General features: G+C 44.7%; 3 protein-coding genes across 9 annotated transcripts in view; 1 reads left to right on the plus strand and 2 right to left on the minus strand.

Annotated features, from left to right (window-relative positions):
• Nucleotides 1-2608: 2608 nt before the first annotated feature.
• On the minus strand, nucleotides 2609-12551 carry CMC4 (C-X9-C motif containing 4). Of its 3 annotated transcripts, XM_036840836.1 has the most exons (4): nucleotides 6957-6973; nucleotides 6824-6875; nucleotides 5272-5339; nucleotides 2609-2975 (listed from the first exon to the last, which is right to left on the minus strand). In XM_036840836.1, the coding sequence occupies exons 3-4, from the start codon at nucleotides 5327-5329 to the stop codon at nucleotides 2833-2835; spliced, it is 201 nt and encodes a 66-aa protein (XP_036696731.1). In that variant the 5' UTR covers nucleotides 5330-5339; nucleotides 6824-6875; nucleotides 6957-6973; the 3' UTR covers nucleotides 2609-2832. The 3 variants fall into 3 exon arrangements, with proteins under 3 accessions (XP_036696731.1, XP_036696729.1, XP_036696730.1); XM_036840834.1 differs by lacking the exons at nucleotides 6824-6875; nucleotides 6957-6973 and adding an exon at nucleotides 12413-12551; XM_036840835.1 differs by lacking the exons at nucleotides 6824-6875; nucleotides 6957-6973 and adding an exon at nucleotides 6263-6392.
• Nucleotides 2962-12550, minus strand: MTCP1 (mature T cell proliferation 1). Of its 2 annotated transcripts, XR_005018417.1 has the most exons (6): nucleotides 12413-12550; nucleotides 7247-7398; nucleotides 6957-7127; nucleotides 6824-6875; nucleotides 5272-5339; nucleotides 2962-2975 (listed from the first exon to the last, which is right to left on the minus strand). XR_005018417.1 is itself a non-coding variant. In XM_036840832.1 (5 exons), exons 2-4 carry the CDS (start codon nucleotides 7349-7351, stop codon nucleotides 6828-6830), a joined length of 324 nt encoding a protein of 107 aa, XP_036696727.1. In that variant the 5' UTR covers nucleotides 7352-7398; nucleotides 12413-12550; the 3' UTR covers nucleotides 6263-6727; nucleotides 6824-6827. The 2 variants fall into 2 exon arrangements, 1 of the variants encoding a protein (XP_036696727.1); XM_036840832.1 differs by lacking the exons at nucleotides 2962-2975; nucleotides 5272-5339 and adding an exon at nucleotides 6263-6727.
• Nucleotides 12552-13096: 545 nt separating the features above from the next.
• BRCC3 (BRCA1/BRCA2-containing complex subunit 3) overlaps nucleotides 13097-17708 on the plus strand; it is a 76987-nt gene continuing 72375 nt past the window's right edge. For 2 of the 4 annotated variants that reach the window (XM_036840714.1, XM_036840717.1), the window contains exons 1-3: nucleotides 13097-13268; nucleotides 13956-13972; nucleotides 14703-14757. In XM_036840714.1, coding sequence (XP_036696609.1) covers nucleotides 13146-13268; nucleotides 13956-13972; nucleotides 14703-14757 — 195 coding nt within the window. In that variant the 5' untranslated portion in view covers nucleotides 13097-13145. The remainder of the gene's footprint in view (nucleotides 13269-13955; nucleotides 13973-14702; nucleotides 14758-17708) is intronic. The other 2 variants (XM_036840715.1, XM_036840716.1) reach the window with 2 other exon arrangements.

Raw genomic sequence — 17708 nt, forward strand, 5'->3', positions numbered from 1 at the left:
TCCAGTGGTTAGGACTCCGAGCTTTCACTGCTGAGGGCATAGGTTCGATCCCTGGTTGGGGAACTAACACCCTGCAAGCCACAAAGTGCAGCCAAGGAAAAAAAAAAGGCTACAAATAACAAATGCTGGAGAGGGTGTGGAGAAAAGGGAACCCTCCTACACTGTTGGTGGGAATGTAAATTGGTGCAGCCAGTATGGAGGTTCCTCAAAAAACTAAAAATAGAGCTACCATATGATCCAGCAATCCCACTCCTGGGCATATATCTGGAGAAAACTCTAATTCAAAAAGATACATGCACCCCTATGTTCATAGCAGCACTGTTTACAATAGCCAAGACATGGAAGCAACCTAAATGTCCATTGACAGATGAATGGATAAAGAGGATGTGGTACATATATGTAACAGAATACTACTCAGCCATATAAAAGAAGGAAATTTTGTCATTTGCAGCAACATGGATGGACCTAGAGATTATCATACTAAGTGAAGTAAGTCAGAAGGAGAAAGACAAATACCATATGATATCACTTATATGTGGAATCTAAAATATGACACAAATGAACATATCTACGAAACAGAAACAGACTCACAGACACAGAGAACAGACCTGTGGTTGCCAAGGGGGAGGACAAGTGGGGGAAGGAAGGATTGGGAGTTTGGGATTAGTAGATGCAAACTATTATATATAGAATGGATAGGGGCTTCCCTGGTGGCACAGTGGTTGAGAGTCCGCCTGCCAATGCAGGGGACACGGGTTCGAGCCCTGGTCCGGGAAGATCCCACATGCCGCGGAGCAACTAAGCCCGTGTGCCACAACTACTGAGCCTGCGCGTCTGGAGCCTGTGCTCCGCAACAAGAGAGGTCGCGATAGTGCGAGGCCCACGCACCGCGATGAAGAGTGGCCCCCGCTTGCCACAACTAGAGAAAGCCCTCGCACAGAAACGAAGAACCGACACAGCCGAAAATAAATAAATAAATAAATAAATAAATAAATAAACTCCAATCTCTTAAAAAAAAAAAAAAAAAAAAGAATGGATAAACAACAAGGCCCTACCTTGAAAACTCCGTGAACAGACAAAACCAGTTTAGTCACACAAGCAAGGCTTAATTTAGCTTATTTTAGGAGACTAACCTGACCTGGGTCATTTCTTGCTTATGCTTCTGGAAAGCATAAGCTAAACTGTTTCCTAAGGCTGATATGAGGTTAACCACTGACCAATTCCCCACCATTTAAGAAAATTCTAATATTGTAACCAATCACTGTGAAGAATAAGCAGTCACTTCCCTCATGCTGTGTAAGCTGCTCATTCCACGTGTTGGTCTGAGTGCTCTGTGTTCACAAACTGTCTTTTTGGTGTGTGCACAATAAACTTTCACTAATTACTACTTTGATGATTCACTGGCTTTCTATTATTTTTCTGTGATCGTTTGACAAGTCACAATTGATTAAATCACTGGCCGTTGGTGATTGAACTCAATCTTCTCCAGCCTCTCGCCCCTCTTCCCTCCCCAGAGGTCATGGTGGGGGTGGGAACTGAAAGTTCTAACCCTCTAACCCTGCAAGTTGGTTCCCGTGGCAACCAGCCCCCATCCTAAGGTTACCTAAGGGCTTTCAAAAGTCTCATTAACATAACAGAAGACACCTTTATTGCACTTATCACTTAGGAAATTCTAAGGGTTTTAGGACCACAGTGCCAGGAATGGAGACAAAAACCAAATACATATTTTGTTATAATGAAAGCAGCTCTTTTACCCCTTTCCTGTTTGCCCATTTCTGTTACCCTGTAACCTTAAAAGAACCTAATTATAGGAATGAGATCACCAGGCAGTTTAACCTAACTCCTGACTTATACTCTCCTGAATGCACACCATGCCTTGTCTAACCTGTTGATTCTTTTCCTAGATAGAAGTAGTTAGCTCTCTACCCACAATAGCCCCCCTAAGCAATCCTGCACGCAGATCACACGGGCAAGAAAACATCTGAAGAAAGTCAGCCAGTCTGCATGCAAAGGAGAATGATGCAGAATCCAACCTCCTTCCTTGATGATTCACTGAGATTCTTACCCCGTTTTTCCCTTTAAAAACTGTCATGGTGGGGCTTCCCTGGTGGGGCAGTGGTTAAGAATCTGCCTGCCAATGCAGGGGACACGGGTTTGAGCCCTGGTCGGGGAAGATCCCACGTGCCACGGAGCAACTAAGCCCGTGTGCCACAACTGCTGAGCCTGTGCTCTAGAGCCCGCGAGCCACAACTACTGAGCACACATGCCGCAACTACTGAGCCCCCGTGCCTAGAGCCCGTGCTCCGCAACAAGAGAAGCCACCGCAATGAGAAGCCCGTGCACCGCAACGAGGAGTAGCCCCCGCTCGTCGCAACGCAGCCAAAAATAAATAAATTTTTAAAAACCCCAAAAAAATGTCATGGCTGAGCAGAATCTTTGGGGTTGGTCTCCGGACACAAACCCACCTTCTCCCCAGGTTGCCGGGTTTTCTGATTAAAGCACCTTTTCCACTGACACTTGTCTCTCCATTATTGGCTTTTGAGTGGCAAGCAGCCAAATCTGACTTCGGTAACAATACGTCAACATATCACATATACCAAACCAAAAATTTTCACTTAAAAGGTTTATTTTAGCAGCTCAGTTTTATCACATTCTACTTATTTGTTTAATATATTTATATTTGTTCTGCATAGATGGCATATTAACTTTTATAGTTGACTTTTTCATTTGATATTTGCTGCTACCTGGCCTGAAGAAAGAGTCAGGAGGATAGATAAAACCCGCGTGGTGGAAATGTGGGGCAGCAGTTTGCTTCTCAGCAGAACTTTACTGTCATGTGGGCTTCAGCGTCAGCTTTTCTTCCTCTTCTTTCTCAAATCCTGAACAGACGAGAGATCTTCCCTTGGGATATCGAGCACAACACTTACGCAGTTCTTGGATGACAGCCTGACACTTAGATTCCATGTAGTTGTTGGCTGAAAGACAGATACACAGACCCTAGTCATGATCTCATAGGACTGGGGAACAGGGAGGGTTAGCTCTGAGCTTCCCAGTCCTTTTCACTTTGTTGTATCTACAGACCTGGAGGAAAGAGGGTGTAGCCAAGTCCACTGAATTCTTTCTGATTTAGAGACCCATCAACAGGTTAATAAGGAAGTATGATGTACAAAGTGGTCGAAAGGTATTTTTACATATAATTTCCTTTTCTTTAACGCTGATTACTTACGTGCCTTTTTCCAGGGCAGTGGTTTTTAACCTCCTCTCTCTCTCTCTCTCTCTCTCTCTCTCTCTCTCTCTCTCTCTCGTGTGTGTGTGTGTGTGTGTGTGTGTGTTTGGTCACTAATCCCTTTTGTTAATTTGGTGAATTAGAGAAATGCAGGAACCATGCACATTATTTTGCACTCAGTTTAAGGTGGCTGCTGAACCTTCCCTACCAAGTCTGTGCATTAGGGGTTGGCAAACTGCAGCCTCAGGGTTGAATTCCACTCTTTTTTACAGTTGAGCTAAGAATGGGTTTTGCAAAAGGTTGGAAACACACACACACACACACACACACACACACACACACACACCCCAAAGACCTCCTGACTTCCAAGTCCTAAAATATTTCCTGTTTGGTCCTTTACATAAAACATTTGCAGATCCCTGCTATACATAGACCCTAAGTCAAGGAGGACTTGACCTAAAGGTCCTAGGTCAACTGCAGGTGATGAGTCCCCCAGTACTAAAATGGGGTGCATGGGAGTTAGCCTGGGATAGGAAAGACAATTCTGATTAGAAAGAGAGTATGGTTGGGTGGCTAAGTCCAGGTTTGGACCCAGACCAAAGGGGTTCAAACCATCACTGTGCCCCTTAATAGTTCTGTGACCCTAGACAAGTTACATAGCTTCTGTGTTGATTTCCCTATCTATAAAAATGGGTCACAGTAGTATCTACCTCATGGGTGCAAGGATTAAAGCTTAATATTATTTAAAGCCCTTACAACTGAGCTTGTCATCCAGGGAGTACTTAATGCTCACTCTTAGCCCTTCTAGCTCTCAATCCACCCACATTGTAGTGAGGGGGGTGTAACCAGTTCTAACTTGATTTGTGTTCTCCTTTAGCTGTATGTTGCTAATTCAAATCAGGTAAGAATCAGATAGAATCAGGTAAGAATTTATTTGGGAGAAGAAATTGGGAAGAACATTCTTTTTTTTTTTGGCGGGGGTGCCACGCATCGAGGCTTGCGGGATTTTAGTTCCCTGACCAGGGATTGAACCCGGGCCCACGGCAGTGAAAGTGCTGAGTCCTAACCCCTGGACCTCCAGGGAATTCCCCTTCCTTTTTCTTAAATTTGGAGGAAGGGAAGAAAAGGATGAATAAAATGGCATTATTATTATACATTAACATTTCAGATTAAAAGATTTTAAAAATATTGCTTACACCATAAAATGAAAAGTCCAAGAATGAAAGTTAAAAGTCAAAGGAAATATACAAACAAGGGTTTTCTTTGGTGGTGAGTCTTTGGGTGAACTCTGAACATTTTTCCCTCCTCCCTTTCTATATTTTCGTGGGCATCCATCTCTATCTATTACTTTAGTAATGGGAAAAAGTTATCCAAAAAGTCAGTTTTCAAATTCAGATAGCCTTGTAGCCTTTTCTGTTTGTTCTGCTAGTAACCATTTGCTGATTTAAAAAAGTAAAATCCTCTAGCATATGGTCAAATTTATCAGCTTATTTAAAACAAAATGGACAAATCACTGACATCAAATACGCTTTAGCTGATTTACTTTTGCCTTTAAGAGTTAGCTGCCTGAATTCCAACTGTATTTTCACCCCTTCTAACCTGACTGCTTTTAAAAAGTGAGTTGTCAGCCACAGTGCAGTCTAACCAACCCGTTTAAAACTAGTCTTTTTTAAAAAGGACTTTGTTCAGCGTAGTAATTCTCAACTCTGGCTGCACATTAAAATCACCTGGTTCGCTTTTTAGACTGATTCCTGCCCAGACCCCACCCCCAGAGAGTCTGATTTAACTGTTCTAGGCAAGTGTTTGAAGCCCTCCAGGTGATTCTAAATGTACAACCAGGATTGTAAATCCCGAGCTTAGGTCACGCCACTTTTTATTTTCTGCCATCCTTGAAGACACAGTGAGGAAAATCTTTAAGATAAGTTAGTTACAGAAATATTACATTCTGAGAGGAGTTAATATAGTCTGCTGATAAAAAGAACAATTGTTCTCTTGTTAGTTCACAGATAAAGTGGATAAATATAGAAAAGCATTTGACATACTACCTTGTAAACATTTCTGTATTTCACAGGCTTGTTTCTGGCACGGGTCCTTCTGCGGCATATCCAGAAAACTAAAATAAGAAAAATGATTTTTATTTTGTCTTTTATACATAAAGACTTTAAAGCCCCTCGATGGAATTTTCTTCTGAGACAAGCAGTATGCTCTTACAATTGCTGGAAAACAATTACACTAAAAAATATTCTTCCTGCTCATAGGATGAATTAACTGTATTTTTATAATATTCCATTTGGCTTGGAAGATATAAATAGCTTTACATAGGGAAAAAAAACCCTTGACTTCAACTCATCTTGACTATTGTAAACCAACGTTGGGCTAGAGGAGCCGGTGCTGCAGCCTGACAAGTCGGCCCACTGCCCGGCTCTGTCACTCAGAGAACCACTTTTGATAAATGATTTAACTCCTTGAGCCTTTTTCCTTATTACTTGTGTGTAAAATAGGGATCATACCTACCTGAAAGCATTGATGGAAGGATTAAACGTGATACAGTATATAAAGTGCATAGAACAGTGCCTGGAAGGCAGTAAGGACTCAACACGTGATAGCTATTATTCCCAAGATTTTTTAAAAAGTAAAACCTTTCTTTTAATGTATATAAACTGCTATGAGTATTTTAACTCAGGAAATTCTTTATCAGGTAGTGAATCAGCAATATTTGGTGCCATTATTACTTCCTGAGAAAGGTGCTAGGTAAGCAGCTAAAATGTTTTTTGGAGTTCTTACAGAAACCAACTTATTTAAAATATTTGTAACCAGAGAATAAATTTAAGTGCCCACGATTCTGATCAGCAACTTCTAAAAATTTGAAGACACAATTTCAGAAAGGAAAAAGGCCCAGGAGCCTTTGTAGCTAATTTCATTAATGCAAATGATCTCCCCCCTTTTTTTTTTCTCAGAGCCCCCTAAGTTCTTAGTAGATCCAAGTTAGGTCAGTACTGGGATGGGAAACACTGGAGCAAAACCTAGGATATTTACAGGATGGGAGAAGGAAAGGCAGGTGAATTGCTGCAGGGCAAATAAGCGACAAATAGATGTTGATGCTGCTAGGAGCTGCTCTCTTCTCTCTAAACCAGTACCAAGTCCTTGGTGGTCAGGGCATCTGTTCTGTGGCAGGTGCTGACTTTTGTGGGATTCATCAGACCCCAGTTCCAGCTGATGATGTCCATTAACGGCTCTACGGCAATTTCCAAAGGAGTCAATTTCAAGTTACATATCCTAACTAAGTGCTTTTGTTGACTTGCTTTCTGCCTGCATAACCCTTTCTCTGCAGTTCCACTTTCGGTGTTCTTCATGACCCTTCCTAAACTTCTGTGTTCTTGAGCAGTTTTTCAACCCACTCCCTCCCCCCAGGCCCACAGGTGGGTGCACTGCAGTGGTGGATGACGTGATTGCCATATACTGAACAGAACAGAGGGGCATATCTTCCTAGAATCCCAGCACCTGGAAAAAAAAGATCATTAAAATCACCACAATCGAATAGGGTGAAAAAGAAGAAGGGGGGGGGGGTGGGGACAGGGGAGAAAAAGAAATACATACCAGATTAATCATCAGGCAAAAGCTTAAGCAACAGCTCCTGTACTCCCCTGACCTGTCAGAAAAAGAAAAGTTTATAGAGTACTCTGTTATAAGGGTCCCAGTACAATGAAAAATTATTAAGCAACATGTGTACCATTAAATGATGCTGGATCTGCCACAAGCGAGAGTTGTTATCCATGTAGCGCTCCTCGGGGTAGAGTTGCCACATGAGAGGTAGCTGGGAGGTGAGAAGGTGACTTGGCCTGGCTGCGTCACCTAAAGGAACCTGAACTTGCTGAACTCGTGCCCTTAGGAAACTCGTCTCCTAATGGAAAGAAACGATCAAAAATAAAACCAAAGACTTCAGGATATTGAGACTGGTTAGAAACCAAGTTGCTTGAAAGCAAAAATCAAGAAAGAAAGAAACAAAATGTAAACAGTTACCTCTTCCAGGACGGCCACCCACGTGCGCTGGTGTTCGTCGCGGTAGATACCCTCTTGGTGAACCCAGAGGTGATCGGGTGGAGCCCCCACATCCTCTCCTGCCATCCTGGGCTTTGGATTCCAATTCTAGCCCTGCTTTTCTCCACCTAAGCCTGCAGCACCCGCGCACAGGACACAGGTGTGACTTTTTGGGTTGGAATGAACTCACCAATGAGCAAGGTGACCTGGTACTAGCAACCACCAACTAGAAGCAAACCTCATCTATGTCTATTTGAACAGCCTAAACAGAACTGAGGACGTCTGAAGCTCCCTGGCAGACACTGAAGTGACACTCAGGCAGAACCTCGGCTGATGCTGCTGACCGCGAAGCACTCAAGAACTCTGCTAGGTGAGGGGTTCCGTGGAAATGTAGGCCTAGCGCTACAGGAAGCCGGGCAGTGGTCTCACAGTCTCTGCATTCAGCAAGCAGCATCTGACAAAATGTAGTGAGCAACGGAATATGCACAGGAGTGCGCATAAGGGCACACTTATTTGGGCAGGAAAGCAGTATAACAGACACATGCATGCCATATTCTCCAGGTAAAAGCCCCTTCCAAGCAGTTTCCATTTTAAAAGGTAAGACTGTGAAGGTCAAATCATGTAATGTGCATGGCTTTCTAAACTGAAATTAGAAGTTTGTTTTAAGGGCAAACGACCTATTTATCAGTTTGCTTAGAAAGGTTACTTATAATGGCTAGGCATTTCCAGAAGGGAGTTTTCATTTTAGGGAAAATACTTATGGTCGCATCATGGAATTTTTCAGTTGCAACAGACCCTGGGGATCATGATGATTCAGAGCTGAGAGACAGCAAATGATAGTCACCCATCTAGGTCCTTGTTTCATTTTAATAATGCTTCAGGATGTCATAGGAGCCCATTTTTCCATAGACGCGTGGGTTTAAATTCTGTTTTCCCAAGTCAGAAGGTCAGAAAAGCCCATCTGCCCTTTGGGAGGTGTAAAGGAAGCACACCTTCTGGGCAAACTCTTTCCATAACGCAGACTCAGCTCCGACCCCATAAGGATCCTCCGCCCAGGTCTGGGTCTCATTCAGGGCCTCACAACAACTTGAGCTGCATTTTACAGGAATGAACCTTTTGGAGCCAGCTTACAGCGTCACAGCGCACTTTCACTGGGTGTCTACATTGGGCAGAGCGCAGACACGGCATTGGGGGATCTGCTCCAAAACCAGAGGCCTCCTATTCCCATTAGGCGGCCTCTAGGTAGGAGAGGGACTGCAGCACAGCTTGGGAGGTTGTTAAACCCTCAAAATGAGATTGTCAAGAGGAAACGAGATGCCAGAACACAGGATGATGCCAGAAAGAAGAACTAATTGAGCTGAACCGAGCCTTCTTTTCGAGAACAACAATCTGAGTCTGAGTTGTTGTTGTTGTTTTTCCTTAACATTGTTAGTTTACCTTCCCTAAAAGGTGAGTGGAAAATATCTTTTATAGACTTAGGAAATGGTCTGATTGTAGTGAATAACTTATGAGCATCACAGTTGCCTCGCCCATTGCACCCTGAGTGGACCTGACTCTGAGCCCATCGTAGCTTTTGTCTTATAGGGCTCTCTCATTTCAAACTCACCTAAAGTGGAACACCTTCTCCTAAACCAAATCCTGATTTCTCGCAGTGGCAACACAGCCTCTCCTGATCCTGCGGACTCAAAACTTGTGAGTTATCGTGGACTTCTTCCTCTTCTTCAGTTGGTGCACCCCACCTGTCACCATTTCCAGCAAGCACCACTATCACTGTACTCGAGACCAACTTTCCCCCAACACCAGGTTCATCATGTCTAGCGCCGTATCCTTGCTCTCGCTTTCCACTCGCCTAATGTTCCTCCCCGGGCCTCTCTGCCTATCTCAGTACTATTACCGCAGAGGGCAGGTGCCTGCCTTCTTGATGAAAACGTCCTGCCTCTTATGAATACTGTAGCATTTATGTCTAAACTAAAACTCAGATTTGACCGCTAATTATAAATTGCTTCACATTTTGCTCTGCTTATTTCACAAGTCCTGTCCGCCCCCCCCACCCCAGTACAGTGTTATAAGCACCTCAACAGAAGGAATAATACAGCACTGGACACCCTAAGCCTCAAATACTAGTCAAACAGTGTTCCTGTGAGTGGATGGATACGTATGCTGAGTAGAGAGGGGAGGCAAAGGCCACATGAGCATGGGTAGAGAGTGACTCTCTGGGTCTGTTATATAGCTATACATTATTTTGTTCAAAGCCATTTTTTTCCATTTAGCAGATACAATTGTTCTGCCTCTCTTTCTCCCCAAGATTTTGGAAAGTAGAGATAAAAACAAAACCCAGTAAATACTAATGTCAAAATAAAATATATTAAAGTCTGAATTTTGAGTACAAAAGAAACACGTGCCCCCCCCAAAGTAGAAACCAAATGTTAAGGGTTTTAGGACCATCTCAACTTCACAGATAGGTCCTAGCAACAACTAACACGTTGACACATTGACATTTAAATCTGTTTTGAATGAAAAGCAAAATTTTACTGGTTATACCGACATTAAAAGGAAATAATTCCACTGGCATAGAGGGCAAACAAATTGGATGCTCTGAGTTAGTAAGAATCACTACAAAGAGGCCTATGAGTCACTACAAAATATTCTCAGAAGAAAGGCAGCGTGGTGTGCTGCTGTGACCCGAAGGACAACATGCTGGGCATCAGCAGGATGAACCTGGGAACAAACGCCAGCACACAACCCTGGACTTGCATGCGCTACCAGAGACAGCGTGAAGGCCCAGCGAAAGGCAACTGCAGTGATCAAGGGACTGAGAAGCTGCCCTGTGAGCACGAATCAAGAGCCTCAGCAGAGAAAAGCCAAGGCTCAGTGAGAGGGATTAAGATCAAAGCCACAAAATCGCAGGTTGTATGAATGGAATACAGTTTCCCTAAAAGTGATCCTTGGAACACTTGCCCCTAACTTTTTCCTTGGTCAAATAAGTTTGGGAATCTTGTAGAATCATAAAGCACGTAAGTACAGTAAAAGCTCTGGCAAGTTATGCAGTAAAGAACCTTTATTTTAACATTCCCCAAATTTATTTGACTCGAGAACTTTCTCCTCCATATGACAGTTGTGCACAAAATCCAGGACCCCTTGAACTAAGATGAATCTCTGAAAACCTCGAGATAAACTTAGGCACAATGTGCAATACAAAACACAGAACATAAACCTGTTCCACTCAACTCAAGGAATACTACCAGCTGCAAATTCAAATGGATTCAAAAAAGTGTTTATAGGGAATTCCCTGGCGGTCCAGTGGTTAAGACTCTGCGGCCCCAATGCAGGGGGCACAGGTTCAATCCCTGGTCGGGGAACTAAGATCCTGCATGCCGCACGGCGCGGCCAAAAAAAAAAAAAAGGGGGTTTATATACCTTTATTACCCATGAATGCACTGAAAAAGATTGTCCCCGTGGGGGTTACCTTGATGCCACGGCCAGGGACCACACTGGCCTAGACAGAATATTTCTTAGTAAGGCAGTTTGTAAACTATGTTTTAAGTAGACAGACCACACAGAAGGGCTTGCTTAGGTAGGTAATGCAAGTAAAACCATTATTTTTCATTTACAGAATGAATTATTTTGTGTCTTTTAAAAGAAGTATAATTTGGTTTAATTTCCAGGTGTTTGAACAGTTTTTAAACATGAATCAGTTGAATACACTTATTTTATTTGAAGTCAGTTAATAAACTCATCTACTTACAATGGGTGAAGTTACCAAGCCCTGGAGTCAGCCCGGCCTGTGTATGAATGCTGATTTTGCCACTTACTAGCTCTGTGACCTCGGATAAGTTAAGCTCTCTACACTCCAGTTTTCTAAGATGTCAAATGAGAATTAAAGAACAAATTGCTCGTAACTGTCAGCGCTTACCTAGCACTTCCTGCATGTTTATATATTGACTCTTTTAATCTTCACAGTCACCCATTAGATGGATACTATTATTACCCCCACATAAAGATGAGGGAAGTAAGGCACAGAGAAGTTAGCTAACTTGCATGAGGTAACACAGCTAGGAAGTTGCAGAGGCTGATTCCAATTGGGGCAGTTTACACATACAAGGTATACAAATGCTTAGTAGAGTGTCTAGCACATGATAAGCTTGCCATAAATGTTAATAGTTTTTTCTACTCCAATTAAACTTTAGAGCTGTAAAATGCAGCCATGAGCATTATAAAAGTTAGAGAATATCATTGTGGAATACGAGATTGACTAACACCAACCATAGACAAAAGGTGTTTTTCTTCTCGAAGCTGCCTAAAAGTGCTTATAAACGCAAGACGTCCCATCACAAAACATAAAAATAAGAACAGCCATACTTGCACCATCAGCGCAGGGCATACTAGCCGCGAATAGCCATTGAAAATAATATATGCTGTAAAATTGAAGCTTAAGAGAAAAATTAGATGGGTCCAGTGTAATTGCACACTTGACATTTCGCCCCAGCTTCATCATTATCAAAATTAATCATGGAAGGATGTGCAATATGATTCTTAAACATTAGGTAAAAATGGAGGTTGCTGGCATGGATGTTCCAGATAGTTCCACTGGACGTGGGCCCTATTTGTGGGGAGATCGGGGTTGGAACTGACTTGGGAGAAAAGAGCAAAGCATCAACACCTCCAGCAGCACCCTGGGCATGTTCCCTTTCCAGTACTGCCCTGTCCGCCTGTCTCCCAACTACACACGGAACAGAGAAGCAGATCAAACCCACAGAGGCACTGACTGGCCGTGGCGGCAGCACGGCATAGATTTTTCTTTGGTTTCGAATCGTTCCCAGAATCCGCGTGTAATTCCTAGCCTCGGGAGTGGGAGATGTGTACTGTCCCCTATTGCATGTTTATCACACCTCAAAAGAAAATTACTTTTACATATAATTTCACCAGGTCTGATATCACCGAGACAAGGCGAGCTGAGGAAACTTGTGCATATCTGCTGCGATCTGCGATACATCCGACCTCGAACAGAAACTTCAGTTCCCCTTTCCCCTTCCCTGTATCGAACAAATAAATACCTAAAAGCCTTTGGAGAAAGTAGCAGCCGCCAAGCTTAGGAGTGATACTTTTTCAGACACAGTATAACACTGTTTCTGCCAAGAGGTTACTCACATGAATATAGTGTTTCTTGGGCTAATTATCCGCCTCGAGAGCAGCGAGGCTACAACTTCAGGTCACCCACCCCGGGCCACTCAAGCCGGGATCGGGACGTGAGCCCGGGGCGAGCCGAGGGGCATTCCGGGCCGAGGTCACCGAACCGAAGTTACGGGGCGCGGGCCGGCCACCGGAAGTGGTCCAGGGAAAGAGAGTGGTCCCAAATTCAGGGCCCCTAACTTGGAAACAAAACAAAATAAAAGAAAACCTTAACTCAGGACCGAATTTCAAAAGAGCGTCCCTTGGGCTCGAGAGGCCGGCGCGCGCGGCGATGCCGCCTGAGGGAGGTCCCCGGAGCGTGTAGGCCGCGCACGGCTCTTCTCGGCGGGCGGGCAAAATGGGCGCCGGCGCTCAGGAGGCGCCGGCCCGGCCGTCCGGGCGCTCCTCACAGACCACGTCCGCCCGCGGCCCGAGAGCGCCGCCTCCCTGCCGCCCCCCGCGCCCGGCCCGACGTCCAGACCGCGGCCGGCCACCGCCCTCTGCCCCGACGGCCACGCCTGCCCCAACCGGCGCGGGCGTTTCCCAGGTGCCGCCGGGCCGGCCCCGCCCCCGCGTCCCAAGCTCCACCCCCGCGCGCCCGCCCGCCCCGCCCCGCGCCCCAGGCCCCGCCCCCACGGAACCCAAGCGCCGGAGCAGCCGGTTGGCCAGGCCCGAGTGGGCCCGAGGCGGACGTGAGCAGGACCAGACCAAGATGGCGGTGCAGGTGGTGCAGGCGGTGCAGGCGGTTCATCTGGAGTCGGATGCTTTCCTAGTTTGTCTCAACCACGCTCTGAGCACAGAGAAGGAGGAGGTGATGGGGCTGTGCATAGGGGAGGTAAGTCAGCCAGTAAGCCCGGCCGGAACCCTGCTGAGCAGCCCCACCGTGTCGCCTGGTTGGGTGTTGCCAGCGCCCAGGGCTGCGGAGGCCACAGGCACTCCTGACTCAGATCCTTGGACGTATCCTTTGGATGGTCCTGTCGCCTGGGCCCCGTTTCCTCGCGTCGCTTAAGGCTTCTTTACCCTTCCGCAAGCCACCAGCGATCCTCCTAAGCCTCGGGGAGTGGGAGGGGGGGAGGGATGGGAGGCTCGCTTTTTCTTGTAGTCTGTGGCTTTTCTTTAGATCTGGAGTTATCACCCCATTGACCAAAACTGCAAGTCAGATCAGAAAGACGATCTTTTATAATGAGGACATCAGTGTATCAGGAAGCAGCTGACCACGATTAGGGCCCCTAGCCTCGCCTCCACTCTTCCCTCTAGGATTCATTTTGAGGGTTCGGTTCCAAATAACCCAAGACAGGTGAGGGTTCCCAAGAATCCCAAGTTTCCACTGCGTTAAATATTGCAGAGGGGTGAAAGAGGATGAGGAAATAGAGCTTACTTGTTGGCAATCCGAAGTAAGAATTCTCCAGTCTTTCATGCCGGTGTACAGGAACACATAACCTAATTTTCATATTATCTGCATCCATGTACATCTAATACACTTAATGTGATCAATAATGTTTTCTGCTCTTTCCCACTCTAGTTGAATGATGACCCAAGGTAAGACTATATTTGTTTACTCCTATCTTTTGATCTCTTTGTCATTGTTAACTCAAAATTATCACAACTTTCGCAATGTTTTGTACAGGTTGTATTTTAAGTTACCATTATGACTGTGGAGCTCCCTCAAGAACACAGTTTCAATTCCACCCCAACCTTGAAAGTTGCTTTCCACCTTACTTTCTAGTAGGAGGATTTTCAGTTGAGATATGTATGATCCTATGTGAAAAATATGGTTGGGGGAACCAAGATCATAAGTGAACCTGTGAAAGCTCTCTGTGGCAGATGATGTGCATATGAGGAGACATTTCCCCCTATTAATCCATTTCTCTATCTGAATTGTCAATGGCTTTCTGCCTCCCCCTGGTGGACCCTACAGTGATCTCAGAGATCTGCAGCGGCTTGAATGCTTGAGGTGGTGAAAGCTTTGGTCTACCTTTATTTAAACGTCAGAGCACAGCAGTTTCTCCTTGTCAAACTCACCTCCTTAATACCCAGGATTATAGGACTTTAGCTTTGCCCATTGAAAACTATGCACTCGCCACTTAAGCATATGTCTCAGAGTCCTTCTAACAGACATATGAGCACAGCTCTAGCCTCAGTTTACTTTCCCTCCTCCTCCTTTGTCTCTGCTGTTTCATTGCAAAAACTGCTATTCCTGTTACTTTGCTTTAATACCTTTTTATATTCCAAACCTCAGTTCCCTTTTTTTCTAATTTATCCCCAAAAGGAGTGACCCCAAATTTACATATACTGGAACTGATATGCGCACAGTTGCTGAAAAGGTACGTGTGCTATAATTTTGCATGATGAAAACTTGCACTTGGGGAGGGATTTCTGTATTCTGTTTGATGATCTCAGCCAGGGATTAACCCAGTTCATGCAGACCCACATTTGGCTGGGTGGGGTGTTCTCTCTAGGAAAATCAGATGAAGAATCTACTCAGTAGGAATGGGACCTAATTTTCTATTCTTTCTAGCGAATTATTATTACTTGGTCAAGATGAGTAACCACTGTCAGCTCTCCTCCTTGCTATCCTCTGCTGGGTTTCTGGCCCTTCTCCCATCTTCCTGGAGACCTTGGCTGGTTCACATCCTTGAGATCTGGTTCACATCATTGTTATCTTTTTATCCCAAGTCCCAGTATCTACTCAGGCAACCCCTCTCTGCTTACAGGCAACCTGTCTGCACTCCCGCCCTGCCTTTCCTTTCCTTTTTATTTCTTTAATATTTATTTATTTATTTATTTGGCTGCACGGGTCTTAGTTGTGGCACGCATGATCTTCGTTGCTGCTTGTGGGATCTTTGGTTGCGGCATGTGGGACCTAGTTCCCTGACCAGGGATCGAACCCGGCCCCCCTGCATTGGGAGTGCGGAGTCTTAGCCACTGGACCACCAGGGAAGTCCCCCTGCCCTGCCTTTTCTGGCATGCTCGAGCTTTTATGGTCGAGTATAATGCTTCTCAACCTAATTGTGGTGTAGGACCAGTTAATTTTTTCCCAACCTGTTGCAGACCAACGTTTTTGTAAAATACAATAAAAATAAATTATGTCCTCTTCTCCCACCAAGCAGACAATGGAGGTGATAAAAGCTATCAGGCAACAACTCCATCTAATTATTACCCCCATGTACAGTCTTCCCAAATCAAGGAAAGAAGTCCACTTCCTATTCAGAGCTGCAGCTTCTTCAAAGACCTTGCTTATCAAATATCTTGTCTCTCTTCTGAGTCTTCAACCTATTCCTGTCATCTGGCTTTTTTCCCTTAGGATACAACTGTACTTAAATTACTCTCATTTTCAGAAAGGAAAGAAAAATAACTTCTCAATCCTGTATCTTCCTGTAGTTAACTGCTTCTTGTATCCTTCCTTTAATAGTCAGACCTCTTAAAAGAATAGGCTGCAATCATTCCTGATTTACCTTCTCCAGTGAAAGCAACCACCCTCCAGTTTGCAGTTCTACCTCTCCAGCCACCTCCTCATTGCTACATCAGTGGATTATTCCTTGGTGCTTATCTTACTTAATCTTTGTCCTCAGAACTCTGAACTCTCATGGGGTTTTTTATTTGTTTTGTTTTTGCTGTGTCTACCATTCCTCCCCTCTCTCTCTCATCCTTTATGGAATCTTCCTCCTCTGCCTATGCATCAAATACTGGTATTCTCCAAGTTTCTGCCTTCACCTCCTCCTCTTCCCAGAATGTCTTCCTGGCCAGCCTTGCCTCCCCTATGGCTTTACCTGCAGCAGACATTGAGGTTAGACAGATCTGTCTTCAAATACTTTTCTCTGATACTTGTGTGACTTAGGGCATGTTACTTAACATCTGTGAGCTTTGCTTTCTTTATCTGCAAAACAGGGATGATGACAGCCACCAATTTCATAGAATTGTTGGGAGAGTTGGATCTGGGTAATGTGTGTAAAACACTCATCTGTAGAATGGGCATAACAATAGTACCAACCTCACTGGGTCATGGGGAGAGTTAATTAAATTAATACACGAAATGCACTTTCCAAGTGCCTGACGCATGATTGGTAGCCAACGTTGGCCATTCTGACTTGTTGTTGTTAATGGCCCGTAGGTGATGGTTAGTATGAATTATCCCAAGCTCCAGAACTTAATACTCCACTGCCTCCTGGACATCCATGTTTATCCAGACACAGGCATCTTAAACTAACGTGTTCAGAACTGAACCTTTCCTCTTCCTCAAACCCTCTCCTCCAGCATTCCTCCTGCCGTAGTAGTTCCCATACCTGGCTGCACCTTGGAATCACCCAGTAATCTTTACAAAATCCTGATACTGACTCAGTTGGTCTTTGGTGAGACCTGTGTGGCAGGAGTTTAAAAAGCTCCCCAGGTGATTCTAATGTGCAGCCAAGTTTGGGAACCACTGCCTGCCATTCAGAACCATTAATGTAGATTGCTTTACCGTTTGTTTCCAATGCACCATCCCAACAACTGCTACCTTAGTTGAGGTCCTTATCACTTCCTTTATGGAATACTGCATCAGCCTCTCCACTGATCTCCTTGCCGTGAGTCTGTCTCACCTCTAGTCTTTTCTTTTGACTACTTAGGATGTGATCTTTTGAGAACATAAGTCTGCTTGGCTAACTCCTTATTCCTTGCAGTTCAGCCCAGGTGCCACCTGCCTCCTTGAAGGAACCTGTCCTGACCTGTAGGCTAGCTCCTTGAGCATATCTGTTGCAGTGCATATATGTTGTCTTAGAGTTGTTTACCTGTCTGTCTTCCTGGATGTGACTACTGTATCCTGTTTATCTTTGTATAGTCAGGCCCTCATGTAGTGCCTCACATCTAGTACATGCTTGATAAATACATGTTGTATGAATTAACATACATCCCCTACAGGAGGAAATTAGCGTTACCTGCCTGTGATCCATGGAGAGCCATGCCAGGGGGCACAGACTTTCTGTAAAGGGCAAGATGGTAAATGTTTAGCTTCGTGGGGCACACAGAGCAGTTCCTCAGCTCTGCCAGTGTAGTGCAACAGCAGCTACTGGAACATAAATGAATGAACGTGGCCAGATTTGACCTGAGGGAGGCCAAGCAGGCCATAGTTTGCTGACCTTTGATCTGTACCAAGGCAGAAGAGCAAAAGGAACTGGGCTTTAGTACCTTAATTCCAAGACTGGAAAAGTGTAGGGACCAATCTAGCCCAGCTGGAATATCTTATTTCTTGTGTGACTATGACCACAACAGTCTGTTCCTCAAACCCTTCAGCTACCTG

The sequence above is a fragment of the Balaenoptera musculus genome, chromosome X (genome assembly GCF_009873245.2).
Source record: "Balaenoptera musculus isolate JJ_BM4_2016_0621 chromosome X, mBalMus1.pri.v3, whole genome shotgun sequence".
Classification (NCBI taxonomy): domain Eukaryota; kingdom Metazoa; phylum Chordata; class Mammalia; order Artiodactyla; family Balaenopteridae; genus Balaenoptera; species Balaenoptera musculus.